Source organism: Pongo pygmaeus, chromosome 8 (assembly GCF_028885625.2).
Source record: "Pongo pygmaeus isolate AG05252 chromosome 8, NHGRI_mPonPyg2-v2.0_pri, whole genome shotgun sequence".
In the NCBI taxonomy this organism is placed as follows: Eukaryota; Metazoa; Chordata; class Mammalia; order Primates; family Hominidae; genus Pongo; species Pongo pygmaeus.
Genome location: NC_072381.2, coordinates 13947941 through 13962814, shown reverse-complemented (window position 1 = coordinate 13962814; position 14874 = coordinate 13947941). Strand labels below are relative to the sequence as shown.

At 44.3% G+C, this 14874-nt stretch overlaps 1 protein-coding gene across 22 annotated transcripts in view; it reads left to right on the top strand.

Annotated features, from left to right (window-relative positions):
- The window catches only part of FRMD4A (FERM domain containing 4A), a 531042-nt gene that overhangs the window by 360650 nt on the left and 155518 nt on the right, over positions 1-14874 (top strand). For all 22 annotated transcript variants that reach the window (XM_063669580.1, XM_063669588.1, XM_063669577.1 and 19 more), the window contains one exon: positions 3415-3509. In XM_063669580.1, coding sequence (XP_063525650.1) covers positions 3415-3509 — 95 coding nt within the window. The remainder of the gene's footprint in view (positions 1-3414; positions 3510-14874) is intronic.

The following is a 14874-nucleotide window of genomic DNA, read 5'->3' as shown; positions in this document are numbered from 1 at the left end:
AAGAACAAAATCTTATTTTTATTGTTTTCAAGCTTGGACCAGACCTCTCACCATAATACCCAATAACCCACAATAATTACTTTGTAGTCACACTTCATTTTATGAAACTGGGTTGACCAGGCATAATCACCCATTCCTCCTCCTCTATCTCTGTTCACTAGACTTGACTTTAAGTGACTTTTGGCATTTGAAAAAAAAATCAAATCCATCCTCGAGCACAAGAAGATTTATCACCAGTGAAAACGCGTTGACAAATCTGACACAAGCCTCAAGGGCAAACCCAAAAGATTATCAAAAATGTTTTAAGAAATGGCAAGCATCAGAGAAATATGGTGACTACTTTGAAAGGGGTAGCAATCATTTGGACAGGTAAATTATATCACAGACTGTCCCTAACCTATGATGGTCTGACTTATGATTTTTCTACTTTACACTGGTGCAAAAGCAATGCACTTTTAGTAGAAACTGTACTTCCAATTTTGAATGTTGATCTTTTCCCAGGCTAGCAGTATGCGTTACAATACGCTCTGGCAGGGCTGCTCAGCCTTACAGTCACAAGAGTAAACAACTGATAGTCTACAGTGTACTGAATTCAATAAAGTACATTAGCCATTCAACACTCTATGATAAAACAGGCTTGACATTAGATGATTTTGCCCAACTGTAGGCCAATGGCAGTGTTTTAGAGCACCTTTAAGGTAGGCTAGACTAAGCTGTGATGTTTGGTGGGTACAGTGTATTAAATGTATTTTCGATTTACAATATTTTCAACTTCCAATGAGCTTACCACGATGTAGCCCCATCATAATTCGAAGAGCAGCTGTACATTGCAATTTATTTATTTATTTATTTTTATTTTGAGACAGTCTCGCTCTGTTGCCAAGGCTGGAGTGCAGTGACGTGATCTCTACTCACTGCAACCTCTGCCTCCCAGGTTCAAGAGTTCTGCCTCAGCCTCCCGAGTAGCTGGAATTACAGGCACAGGCCACCACACCTGGCTAATTGTTTTATTTTTAGTAGAGACAGGGTTTTGCCATGTTGGCCAGGCTGGTCTCAAACTCCTGACCTCACTCGATCTGCCCATTTCAGCCTCCCAAAGAGTTGGGATTACAGGCGTGAGCCATGGCGCCCGGCTAGTACATTACAATTTAAAAAGCGGCCACACTACCTCATAGTCACAAGTGATCCAGGAAAGCCTTTGTTATTGGGCAGCCGAATACTTCCTGGGGGTGGAGCTAGTGCTGGCCACAGCCCATGGCAAACACTGCACTTACCGGAAGCTTCAAGAGCGCCCATCTTGCATTCTACTTCGTAATTCATCAGCGGCGTTCTGAGATGTGCCACGTTTATTCCACTGCGTTCTCCCAGAGTAGAGGTACCACCAGGAGTGAAGGAGGGTCTGACGTATCACTTTGAATTCCCTGTTGGTTACAGAGATTGCTTTTTCACTTTTTCAAAATTCAGTATGAATGGAAGTATAGACTATGAGGTGGTATTGATTTATCATGTTGGATTCTCCTGTCAATTCCTGTCTGCTGGGGAAGAAGCTTCAAACCCACTCTTTCAGTGGTTTTCTTTAAGTGGTTTTCATCAGTGAATTGATGGTCATCTAAGCCCCGAGGCTGCCACCGAGGAGCCCAGGAGTGAGACAGAAAAGGGTGGAGCATCTTCTTTGGCTTTTTAAACTTAGCGCTAGCTCCTGCTCCGTGTCCCTGATAAAAGTCTAAGGTCCTTATGGGCCTGTGCTGTGCCTTGCTTGTTTTTCTGTCTCCTACAGCATGTGGGCAGTGCCCTGTACATAGTAGGCATTCAGTAAATAAATGTCTGTTGTATTAAACAGTCATTTCAAGATCAGGGTGCCAGCATGGTTAGCTCCTGGTGAGGGCCACCTTCTCACTTTGGCCCCACATGGCAGAGAGAGGAAGCAGGCTCTCTGGTGTCTCTTCTTATAAGGACACGAATCCCATCTTGGGGGCCTCACCTTCATAAACACATTTAAACCTAATTGTCTCCCAAAGGTCCCATTTCCAAATACCACTGGATGTCAGAGCTTCAACACATGCATTTTGGGGAGATATAATTCAGTCCATGGCAGTACCCAAAAAGTGAAATAAGAAACCAACTGTCGGCCAGGTGCAGTGGCTCACACCTGTAATCCCAACACTGGGAGGCCGAGGCAGGCAGATCACGAGGTCAAGAGATCGAGACCATCCTGGCCAACACGGTGAAACCCTGTCTCTACTAAAAATGCAAAAATTCGTTGGGCATGGTGGCGCACACCTGTGGTCTCAGGTACTCGGGAGGCTGAGGCAAGAGAATCACTTGAACCCAGGAGGCAGAGGTTACAATGAGCCAAGATCGCGCTACTGCATACCAGCCTGGTGACAGAGCGAGACTCCATCTCAAAAAAAAAAAAAAAAAAACCCAACAGATAATGAAATAACTTTCCTACTATCTGGTGAGTGTGCTTGGAAGGGAGTAATTTTCATAAAGACAATGTATTTTCAAATGCATGACCTGGAAGCTAGTTTAGAAATAACTCTTCTCTTCCGGCCCTGTATCCCCATCAGACAGCCTTATCCTCCCTCCCCCACTTCAGTGCCTGGTGTTCTGTGGTCATTTCAGTAGTAACAGACCAAAGTGAATAACATGTTAACAATACAAACATCTACCATGACTTTATGCCTAATGCTCTGGTGTGCTTCTTTAGACTGGCAGATATCTTTTTTTTTTTTTTTTTTTGAGGCAGAGCCTCACTCTGTCACCCAGGCTGGAGTGCAGTGGCGTGATCTTGGCTAACTGCAACCTCTGCCTTGCAGTTTCAAGCGATTCTCCTTCCTCAGCCTCCCAAGTAGCTGGGATTACCAAAAATACAAAAATTAGCCAGGTGTGGTGGTGCACGTCTGTAATCACAGCACTTTGGGAGGCTGAGGCAGGTGGATCACTTGAAGCCAGGAGTTAGAGACCAGCCTGGCCAACATGGTGAAACCCCATCTTTCCTAAAAATACAAAAAAAAAAAAAAAAAGCTATGCATGGTGGCATATGCCTATAATCCCAGAGGCTGAGGCATGAGAATCGCTTGAACCCGGGAGGCAGAGGTTGTAGTGAGCGAAGATCGTGCCACTGCACTCCAGCCTGGATGACAGAGCGAGACTCCATCTCAATTAAAAAAAAAAAAAAAAAAACCCTTCTAGGAAACAAAACAGAAGGTCTCTATCTGTTGATGACCCTTGACTTAGCTGTGTGCTCATCAGTGTCATTGTCTATTTGTTTGGGTTTATAAAAATCATTTTCTTCAAAATACTTGAGCTTTGTGACATTTCATTGAAAAAATTATGGAAACCTGAGATTGCATATTTTAGGAAAAGCAGTCTCTCATCACTTACCCTTCTTCCATTGTATTCTTCTTGCAGCCCAAGCTGTTGGCCAAAGAGCTTCTTGATCTTGTGGCTTCTCACTTCAATCTGAAGGAAAAAGAGTACTTTGGAATAGCATTCACAGATGAAACGTAAGTACTGCCTTGAGCCCTCGCAGCCCGAAGGGGAAGTCAGTGCAGAACCCGAAACTGCTCCACTCCAGCTGTTAGCAGCGAAATCAGCTGCAGACCACTTGGGTCCCATGGTCTGGGGTCAGTCCAAGTTCATCATCCGAATTTCAAAGGCCTTGTGGTCATAACTGGTACAGCCAAAGGATATAATTAGGGTGATGCTAATATTATAAAATTATTAGGTAAACTAGTTCTTCTAATCAAGCAGGTTTATGTTCAGACTGAAATGTTTATTTTTTTTTAAGTGGATCTATGTGAGTTTGTTTTCTATTTAAGTTAAATGAAAACTTCTGGAAATGAAACATTTCTCTCTACTCTTGGGATAACAATAACAGGAAGTGAATTTGATGATAAATTCAAAATGAAAATAACCTGTGCAGTTTCAGTGTCTAAACTGAAATAAAGCGACTATGAAAATAAAAAATTCAGATCACTGATCTGATGAGAAGAATATTTGCTTTCAAGGGTCTTTTCAGTTTGGCTCTATAAAGTGGTGTTGTGTAATACAAGTAAGGAAAATCTTCACTAAAATTTCCATTTTCTTTTTAATGTACTGTTATCAAAAGAGTATGGTGAATACCTGTATAGATTTCTAGATAAAAATGAGCTATTCTAAGAAAATAGTTCATAATTTTCTTTCCTCTGTGTACACACACAGTCACAAACACACACACACACACACACACACACACACTCTCTCTTTCTCTCTCTCTGTCTCTCTCTGTCTTCCAGATCTTTAGAATTACAGAGATGATTTCCTAAACTACTATCAGATCAGTGTTAGGTTAGTGGCCAGGCAAGACAGTACAGGGGAGCCCAGGCCCCGGGAATCAGGTGGTGCCATTGAAGCAAGAACAGGTGGGCATCCACATGGGCCAGTGAGAGAGGCAACCAGATGTCCCTGCACATGGCTACACTTGGCCTTGGCGAGCTGCAAGTGGACAGGGTGGTCCTATGACTTATTATCCAAATGGAGACACTGAACAAAAGGGGGTGTCATTGGGACTGTCTTGGGCAAACTGGACCGTCTGGTCACCCTGTAAATCAGGGACATTTCAGGCTGTGGTGTGTTCAGAGAGCAGGCAGCAGGAGCAAAGCCACATCGTCCTCAAGAAAGCCGGGAGGAGCAAGGTCGGCCCCTAGTCCTGGAGCCTGCAGGGAACTGGAACGCAGGTGGGAGTGGCCGTCGGTGGGCAGGAGGAATCGCAGGCAGGGCCAAGTAAGCCCAGCTGGGAAAGGTTCAGGGCTGTGCGGGGAAGGACCCAGCACTGCAATTTTTTAAAAGCTTTTAAACAAATGCACATGTAGAACAATTACTTTTACAAATGTAGATTATTCTCTCCCCTTTCTCCTGAGAATCACTGTAAACCACTTAAATTGCTGTTGAGACTATTTTCACTAATCAGAAGGGAAACCCTAAGTTTCAATTAATCATAGCCCCATTGTTCACATTTCCCACGTAAGTTTACTAAATGATCCCGTGAACTCTAGAGGAGCCCTGATTAGGCTTCCCTTTTGAATAAATAAGAATTGAAAAATGAGCGTGTGATCCTGGGCTGAAGGGGAAGATGATGTGCGTCTGCAGAACATTTCAGATCACTGCCGTAACAGCACTGAGTGGCAGGAATCGGACCTAGGTAGAAAGTCACTCTTCTCCCAGGAGGGTTGAGAGCACCAAAGCCACACGTCACAGCAGGGGGTGCACACACCCAAGTTCAGCTTCCCCATCCAGCTAAGCTGGTACACTCCAGGTCTGAGTTCTCCCGGCTCTCTGTGCTGACCAGGAAAGCATGTGCGTGCGTGCGTGCGTGCGTGCGTGCGTGCGTGCGTGCGTAGAAGCCAGGCTGGATAAAAGTGTCTTGCCCCCTCTAGTAGTGGAGCTGGCTTCGTGGAGGCTCTGTGGGGGGCAGTGATGAAGAGGAGTGAGCCATCCTTCTGGCATAATCCAGAGAAAGTGCAGCCATTTCCATCACCTGCCCCAGAGTGTAGGTGGGAGGGTCTCTCCAGCCACAGAAGGAGTGGCAGCCAGCCAGCTGGAGGTCACTGGAAAACCACTGGAGCTGGCAAAAGATTTCTGAAAAAGAACTAGCAGATGTGCCTGGTGCACCAGGGGAAAGGGCAGGTGTCAGGAGCCCAGAGGAGGTGAAGAGCTGGCGCCTTCAAGGCTGGGCAGTGGTGAGGCCATGACTCGGGCTGTCAGTCCTGGTGGTACAACGCCAGGGCCAACAGACATTGGGAGTGCCTCTTTGTTCATCTGAACTTTTCTCCTTTTCCTGGTAGGAAAGAAGAACAAAAGCTGCTCCTGCAAAATAGTGCCCTTGGGTGTTCACCTGCTTTGGCTTGGTGATTCCTAAGTAGTAAGCACTAGCCTTACAGTACTACATCACTCGGCCTTGCACTGAATTACGGGACACTACAGCAAAATTGTTTTATAACCGTGTTTTCTAATTCTGCATGTGTATTGTGAGCATGTGTGTGTCTGTGCTTTATACAGATGCTACACTGTGTGTTTTACAGTAAAATGCAATCGTAGTTCCATTCTTTATGACAGCCTGTGGTGTATCACATGTATTTGTCTATTTCCTAATGCAGATAAAACAAGGCTAACACGTGGAAAGCACTTATAAACTGTAAAGTGCCGTATAAGTGCAAGATACTCTTACCAGCAGCATGAGTGTTCCTGAGAGTAGAATTTCTAATAGTAGGCTGGGCATGGTGGCTCACACCTGTAATCCCAGCACTTTGGGAGGCTGAGGCAGACAGATCACTTGAGGTCAGGAGTTCGAGACCAGCCTGGCCAACATGGTGAAACCCTGTCTCTACTAAAAATACAAAAATCAGTCAGGCATGGTGGCATGCGCCCATAATCCTAGCTGTTTGGGAGGCTGAGGCAGAAGAATCGCTTGAACCCAGGAGGCAGAGGTTGCAGTGAGCCGAGACTGTGCCACTGCACTCCACCCTGAACAACAGAGTAAGGCACTGTCTCCAAAAAAAAAAGAATTTCTAAATAGTAGAATGTGTGACTCTAGGTCACATATTGTCAGAGACTCTTTCAGAATTAACTGCTGTTGACATTTTGTGGGATCTGGATGAAACTGGTGAAAATATATATAAAGCAGAATGTAGACAGGAAATTGGAAATTTCTCTAAGCTTCTCTCACTCCATAAGTTGTATTCATTAATAAAGCATCTAAGTCACAGTGTAAGAACTTATGCCCAAGAATGTTTAATATTGTTAGCAATCAACAGTTTTGCAGCATTAATACTAAGCCTGCTTTCTTTTTTTTAATCTTTTAACTTTAGTTTTGAAATAGACTTAAAGAAGAATTGCAAACATATTAGAGAGTTCCTTTATACCCTCCACCTAACTTCAACAAATGTCAACATCTTGCAAACGACGTGACTTTCATCAAAACTAAGAAATGAACATTGGCGTTATATTACTAACTAAACCACAGACTTGATTCAGATTTCCCCAATTTTTTACGAGTGCTCTCTTCTGTACCGGGATTCATTTGTATCTGGCCTCCTTTTATTTTTACTAACTCTGCCCTCAGAAAAAGAGATACAGGTGGTCATCTACATAAGTTATCTGAATCGTGGTGATACATGCAAACAAAGACATTTTGGCAGCCTTTAATACATCCTGAAACTAACCAAGAGCCAGGTATAAATCCAATGTTAAAATAATTATTGGCCTGGCGCGGTGGCTCACACCTGTAATCCCAGCACTTTGGGAGGCCGAGTTGGGCGGATCACAAGGTCAGGAGATCGAGACCATCCTGGCTACCACAGTGAAACCCCACCTCTACTAAAAATACAAAAAATCATCCAGGTATGGTGTCACACGCCTGTAATCCCAGCTACTTGGGAGGCTGTGGCAGGAGAATCACCTGAACCCAGCAGGCAGAGATTGCAGTGACCCGAGGTCATGCCACTGCACTTCAGCCTGGGCGACAGAGTGAGACTCCGTCTCAAAAAATAAAAAAAATTTGCATTTTGCTAGAGTTAGGGATCTCAACCTTAGCTACTCTTTGGAATTACCTGGGACACTTTATAAAATACCAATGCCTGGGACCTACCCCCAGAAATTCCAACTGAATCAGCCTGGTTGTGACCTGAGCTTCTCAGTTGATTCTAGTGTGCAGGCACATTTGAAAACCCCTGTTCTAGACAGCGAGAATGTCGCAGTATTTCCTGTGCTCTCTCCCTCCAGAGCACAGAAGAAAAGCTGATTCTACTTCAGCATTGAATGTTGGGGGCTAGCAACGACTCATCCCAGGGGCCTGTAAAGTTACAGACCATCTCCCTTCTAGCTTCCATTCCTAATAGTAGAAGAACCAGCTTGGAAGTTCAGGTTTAATGTTTCCAGGTGTACAAATAGGGTAACTGAGATTTTCATTTATCAACCACTGGCATCCATCCCTTAGAGAAACTCATTTTTACATTTTTTTTGAAATATTTCTGTTGCTGTTTAAAGACCCAAATTTCTATTTTTTTTTTAAATTGTGGGCTGAGTGCAAAGGCTCATGCCTGTAATTTTAGCAATTTGGGAATCCAAGGTGGGAGGATTCTTTGAAGCCAGGAGGAGTTGAAGACTAGCAATAGCAAGTTCAAGACTAGCAATAGCAAGACCCCATCTCTACCACACACACACACAAATAAATTGTGGCTCACGCCTGTAATCCCAACACTTTGGGAGCCCGAAGTGGGCAGATCACTTGAGGTCAGGAGTTCGAGGTCAGCCTGGCAACATGGCAAAACCCCGTCTCTACTAAAAATACAGAAATTAAGTGAGTGTGGTGGTGCGTGCCTGTAATTCCAGCTACTTAGGAGGCTGACGCACGAGCATTGCTTGAACCCAGGAGGTAGAGGTTGCAGTGAGCCAAGATCACACCACGCACTCCAGCCTGGGTGACAGAGTGAGAATCTGTCTCAAAAAAAAAAAAAATTAAAAATTAGCCAGGCATGGTGGTGCACACTTATAGTCCCAGCTACTCAGGAGGCTGAGGCAGGAGCATCACTTGAGCCCAGGAGTTCAAGACTGCAGTGAGCTATTATTGCACCACTACACTCCAGCCCTGGTGACAGAGTGAGACCTCGTCTCAACAACAAAACTAATTAAAATCAAGAAGTAGCTTGTGGGCTAGGGGGTGGGGTGGGAATGGAAGATCCCGTTATCAGAAGCTATAGCCTATAACTAAACAACTTTTAAGCTCTTCAGCAGAAATAAACACACCCAAGTTGAAGTAATGATTGTTATAATCTATTTAAATTTTAATTTGAATCTCCTGTCATAAATTTTAAGAATTGCTTGTTGAATGCCATAAATAAGTATCTTTTGTTGCTGATTTTTGTTTAGGGTTTTTGTTTTGTTTTGTTTTGTTTTTTAAAAAAAGCGCCTTTAAAAAGTGTTTAGAAATTTAAGGAAGAAAGAGAAGAAACTTGGTTAGCCATTACTCCAAATTTAAAAGACAGGTATAGTTAGAATTTATTTTCACATACCAATTAATAATATGGGCTGGGCTTGAGACTCACACCTATAATCCCAACATGTTGGGAGGCTGAGGCAGGAGCGTTGCTTGAGCCCAAGTGTTCGAGGCTGCAGCAAGCTATGATTTCACCACTGCTGTCCTGCCTGGGCAGCAGAGCAAGAACCACATCTCTTAAAAAAAACAAAAAAGAAAAGAAGTAGCTTTTAACCTCATATTTCATCACGGCCCCCTTTGAAATTTGAAGTTATATTCCCTTTCCTTCATAAAAGTTTACATACAAAATAAATTTTTGCTTAAATTTTAGAGCACTCACAGACATCCTGCAGCCAGGATGTTAGTTTAAGAACCTAGACGGTAAACAATTAAGGATCTCTTCTTTCAGCAGACTGTATCCTAATTAATTGGATTGCCTGATTGGTGCTGTCTGGGGAGTCTAATTTACCCAAACTATTAAGGTTAAAATGGCCTGGCCTGGCCGGGCACGGTGGCTCACGCCTGTAATCCAAACACTTTGGGAGGCCGAGGCCAGCAGATCACAAGGTCAAGAAATCAAGACCATCCTGGCCAACATGGTGAAACCCCATCTCTACTAAAAATACAAAAGAAAAAAAAAAAAATTAGCTGGGCGTGGTGGCAGGCGCCTGTAATCCCAGCTAGTTGGGAGGCTGAGGCAGGAGAATTGCTTGAACCCGGGAGGCAGGAGATTGCAGTGAGCCGAGATCGTGCCACTGCACTCCAGCCTGGCGACAGAGCGAGACTCCGTCTCAGCAAAAAAAAAAAAGAAAAAGACCTGACTCATTGAAGATACATCTTTAGAACCAATGCCAGGAACGCTGGCGCACGGGAGCGAGCTCGGGTCTGTGCTGTCCTCACGTCCTTGTGTTCGTTTCAACCGTGACTGGCATCGGCTGGGGCCTCTGAAAAGGGTTCAGTTGTTCAGCATTCCTGGCCACAAGCTTATCTACAATTTAAAAATAAACAAAATAGAAAAGCAATTTTCCAGTTGCAGAAGAAACAACCACAAGACACAGCTCTGGGAAAGCAATTTATTTAGAAACAGGTTTGGGATTTCCACGTATTATCTGCTGGACAGTGAGAGAGGAGAAAGTCAGTGGCTGCAGCCTCCGTGCCTGGCTTGTAATAACTGCTTCTGGGAACGCGGCATTCGGTGTTCATTACCACCTCTCAGACGACTCATGCTGTGTTGTCGGAAACAACGGCAAACATACAACAGTACCTTATATTTAGTGACCAGAGAAGTGCTTGAGCATAGCTCTTTCTGTGTGCAGCTAAGATAAATAAAAAAAGAACGCCGCCCTCCAAGGAGAGCTTAGGGATGCGGCTTTCTCCCTCCTTTCCTTCCCAATGCAAATGACCGGAGGGAGCTAGGAACCTGGCACAGGTGAGCAGAGTGAATTCTTAATATGGAGACTGTTTGCTTAGGATGGGAGCTGTGTCTACACAGCAGTCCCTGAACCTACAAGAATATGGATCTGTGGAGCATATTGGAAGCTGCTGTATTCATTCTCTTAACAAATATTTATTTAGCATCTGCTGTTAACCACTGGAGATCCAGAAAGCACTGGCCCTTGACTCCTTGTTGAGCTTGTGTTTGTAGATTAGGAAGTGATTCACAAAATGTGGTGTAGAAGCTGCTAGAAAAGAAAATTGGGGGCTGGGTACGGTGGCTTATGCCTGCCATCCCAGTGCTTTTGGAAGCTGAGGCGGGAAGATTGCTTGAGGCCCGAAGTTTGAGGCCAACCTGGGCATCACAGCAAAACCCCTACTTTACAAAAAAAAATTTGTTTAATTAGCCAGGAGTGGTGGTGTGCACCTGTAGTCCCAGCTATTCAGGAAGCTGAGATGGGAAGATCACTTGAGCCCAGGGGTTCAAGGCTGCAGCAAGCTATGACTGCACCATTGCACTCCAGCCTGGACAACAGAAAGAGACTGTGTCTCTAAAAAATAAAACATTTTTAAAAAGAAAATTTGGAATAGACTTAAGAAAACATAGTGGAGCCAACTATTTCTCCTGGGCTGGAGAGCCCATGATTTAGTAATCTGGTCTCCCCAGTGTACACCCTACTTTAACCTTCCTGTATTATTAAGGGTTTATAGTGAAATCAGTATCACTGGTCTGTCCTTTTTTTTTTTTTTTGAGATGGAGTCTTGTTCTGTCACCCAGGCTGGAGTGCGGTGGCGCCTCCCTAGTTGCTGGGATTACAGGTGTCTGCCACCACACCCAGCTAACTTTTTGTATTTTTAGTAGAGACGGGGTTTCACCATGTTAGCCAGGCTGGTCTCGAACTCCTGGCTTCAGGTAATCCGCCCACCTCGACCTCCCAAAGTGCCTGGTCTGTCCTTGATGAACACACATACTATAAGACAAGGATACTAAATACATCAACATTCTTCCATTTGAAGAGCTCCTCTCCTCACCTCCATCCAGCAACATCTATAAGCATTTCATACACTTGGCCAGGTGTGGTGACTAACACCTGTAATCTCAGCACTTTGGAAGGCTGAAGTAGGAGGATTGCTTGAAGCCAGGAGTTTGAGACCAGCCTGGACAACAAAGCGAGACCCTGTCTCTACCAAAAAAAAAAAAACAAACTTTTTTTTAATTACCCAGGCACAGTGGTATGTGCCAGTAGTTCCAGCTATTCCAGAGGCTGAGGCAGGAGGATCGCGTGAGCCCAGGAGTTCAAGACTGCAGTGAGCTATGATTGCACCACTGCACTCCAGCCTGGATAACAGAGTGAGACCCTGTCTCTAAATAGATAAACATATAAGAACTTCATCTCTCGCTTTGGCTTTCTGTAGAAACTCATTCCGTATGAAATTGCCTGTCTACAATAAAAACATCTAGAAGCCAGGCAGTATCATTCTCCCCCGGGTCTGGAAAGTGACGGATTCAGATATACTTATCACACACCTCCACCCTCCAGTAACTATAAACAAAGCTCTCCCTGAGGCCATCTCTATTGAAGGTGCCAACACTTGAACCAAAAATCTACTTGTTTTATATGTAGAAACTAAAAGCAGTCTCTTAAATGAATGCATCCAGTTTCTATTGCCCGGAAGCAATTGCATATTGATTACTGACCTGACAGTTTGACCTACTACAACCATAAACCAAATGAGCGTTATCTTGCTCAGCTTTAAAGATAGTTATCAGTCACATAATAACAAAAATACTCTGAGTGGCTGTTGGGATGCTTTTTTTGTGTGTTATTATTGGCAAAGGCAATGAAGTGCGTTCTCAAATGAAAAATCAATGAGAATCATGAAAACCAAGCTATCAGGCATCTCTTAGTTAAACGGTATTAAGGAAATGCTTCTTTGCGACTTTGCATCCCATCCCATCCTAATGCAAAAGAAACATAAAAGGTTTGAGGGAGGCACTTGATGTCAGGACTGTGAAAGGTTAAATAGGAAAGCAAAGGCCTTTTGCAGTGTGGAATTCTTGACCCTGTAGAGTACAGGAAATGTGACTTCGAGATGAGCAGAAAACAACATTGTAACAAGTGCTGCAGCGAAAAGTGGTGGCCCCAGAATTATGGTTTCCAATTTGCTTTTTAATCCATCTTTCAGTTTTTGCCCAAATAGTGGGCAGTTTTCATAAGGGCGTTGGATAAGTCACATGTCCCTTCAGTCTGCCTTTATAAGCAGCCTTCATTGAGAGACTTTTACAAGTTTTTAAAGTGGAGGCAGCTGACCTCCTACCTCCGGAGGGTCCAAGGACTCCAGGTTTGGGAAAGTCTGCCTCTCCATTGGCCACTGGAGCCATGCAAGGCCACGCATCGTGATCCCCTCACAGGATTGGAGTGGATGAGTTCAAGCAGGGGAAGTGGAGGAAGGAAAGTCATTTGTCCTCAGAGGCTGACTATTCCATGTAGGATCATGTAGGGGTCATTCCAGCTTCCACGTTCTCTTTGCTTCCTGACCATTTTTTTTTTTTTTGAGACGGGGCCCCACTCTGTTGTCATTTGAGACAGGGCCCCACTCTGTTGTCATTTGAGACAGGGCCCCACTCTGTTGTCATTTGAGACAGGGCCCCACTCTGTTGTCATTTGAGACATGGCCCCACTCTGTTGTCAGGCTGAAGTGCAGTGGTGCAACCTCGGCTCACTGCAACCTCTGCCTCCCAGGTTCGAGCGATTCTCCTGCCTCAGCTTCCCAAGTAGCTGGGACTACAGGCATGTGCCACCACACGTGGCTAATTTTTGTATTTTTGGTAGAGACAGGGTTTCAGCATGTTGGCCAGGATGGTCTTGATCTCCTGACCTCGTGATCCGCCCGCCATGGCCTCCCAAAATGCTGGGATTACAGGCGTGAGCCACTGCACCTGGCCCATTTTCTTACTTTCCTTTCTGGTCTATTTAATTGCTTGATAAATGTTAAACCAATAGATGGCCGGGAACAAAGGAATTGCCAGTCAGATTCATTGCTTAAAAAGTCATTCTTAAACAGTTTAATGTGGGGAATAAAGTTTTCTAGAGGGGGAGTCCATCTGTCTGTTTGTCCTCTGTGGATGAAGAAGAATTGGCAGTGCATAAACCCAACAGACTGGAATCCAAATGACATCTGTCTGTGTCCCTTCACGTGACATGTCCCCACCTTGAAGTTCACCGCATGTGAATGGTGACCCCCAGGGACCTAAGTCTAATCTCTTGCAGTGTGTGTGGTCATTCATATGCCAGTGGAGTGGGATGAGGATATCTCAAGCCTGGACCATTGACTAATCTTGAATATTCCACAAATGGAATATTCTCTCTCTCTCTCTCAGGTCCTCATTATTCTTTGAGCTGGTGGCCAGAGAAAAATCACTGTATTTTTGTATCATTCCAGTCTGTGGGTGATTCAAAGCCTTGTCTTGTGAGAATAATGAAAAGGTTGTTCCCATCAGACTGTTTATCATAAAATATGGTAAGACAAAAGCTGAATATTTAAGTCTACATTGTTACTGGATGGCTTGCTCTTGCAGGCAGTCATTCAAATCAATGAGCAAATACTTCTTTTGAGCACCTAACAGTTGCTAGACACTGTGCTAGGTTTTGGGGGATAATTTCTATAAATGTTGAAAACTGATCGTTGAGAGACAGGTCATGCTTTTTGTTTGTTTGTTTGTTTGTTTTGTTTTTTGAGACAGAGTTTTCACTCTGTCGCCCAGGCTGTAGTGCAGTGGTGCCGTCTCAGCTCACTGCAACCTCCGCCTCCTGGTTTCAAGCAATTCTTCTGCCTCAGCCTCCTGAGTAGCTGGGATTACAGGCGTGTGCCACCATGCCTGGCTAATTTTTGTATTTTTTTTAGTAGGGATGGGGTTTCACCATATTGGTCAGGCTGGTCTCGAACTCCTGAACTCATGATCCACCCGCCTTGGCCTCCCAAAGTGGTGGGATTTCAGGCGTGAGCTACTGCACCCAGCCCAGGTCATATTTTTTAAAAATAACTAATTGTACAAGATTATGCCAAATGTCTTGAAGATGACACGAACCAGAAGCCCTGGAGAAGTTTGAAAGAAACCCCAGGCTTAGGCAATCAAGACTTCACTAAAAGTAAGACTTGAACTCAGCCTTGCACAATGGCTAAACATTCAGAAATGCAAATCAAAACCACAATGAGATACCATCTCACGCCAGTTAGAATGGCAATCATTAAAAAGTCAGGAAAGAACAGGTGCTGGAGAGGCTGTGGAGAAATAGGAACGCTTTTACACTGCTGGTGGGACTGTAAACTAGTTCAACCATTGTGGAAGTCAGTGTGGCGATTCCTCAGGGATCTAGAACTAGAAATACCATTTGACCCAGCCATCCCATTACTGGGTATAT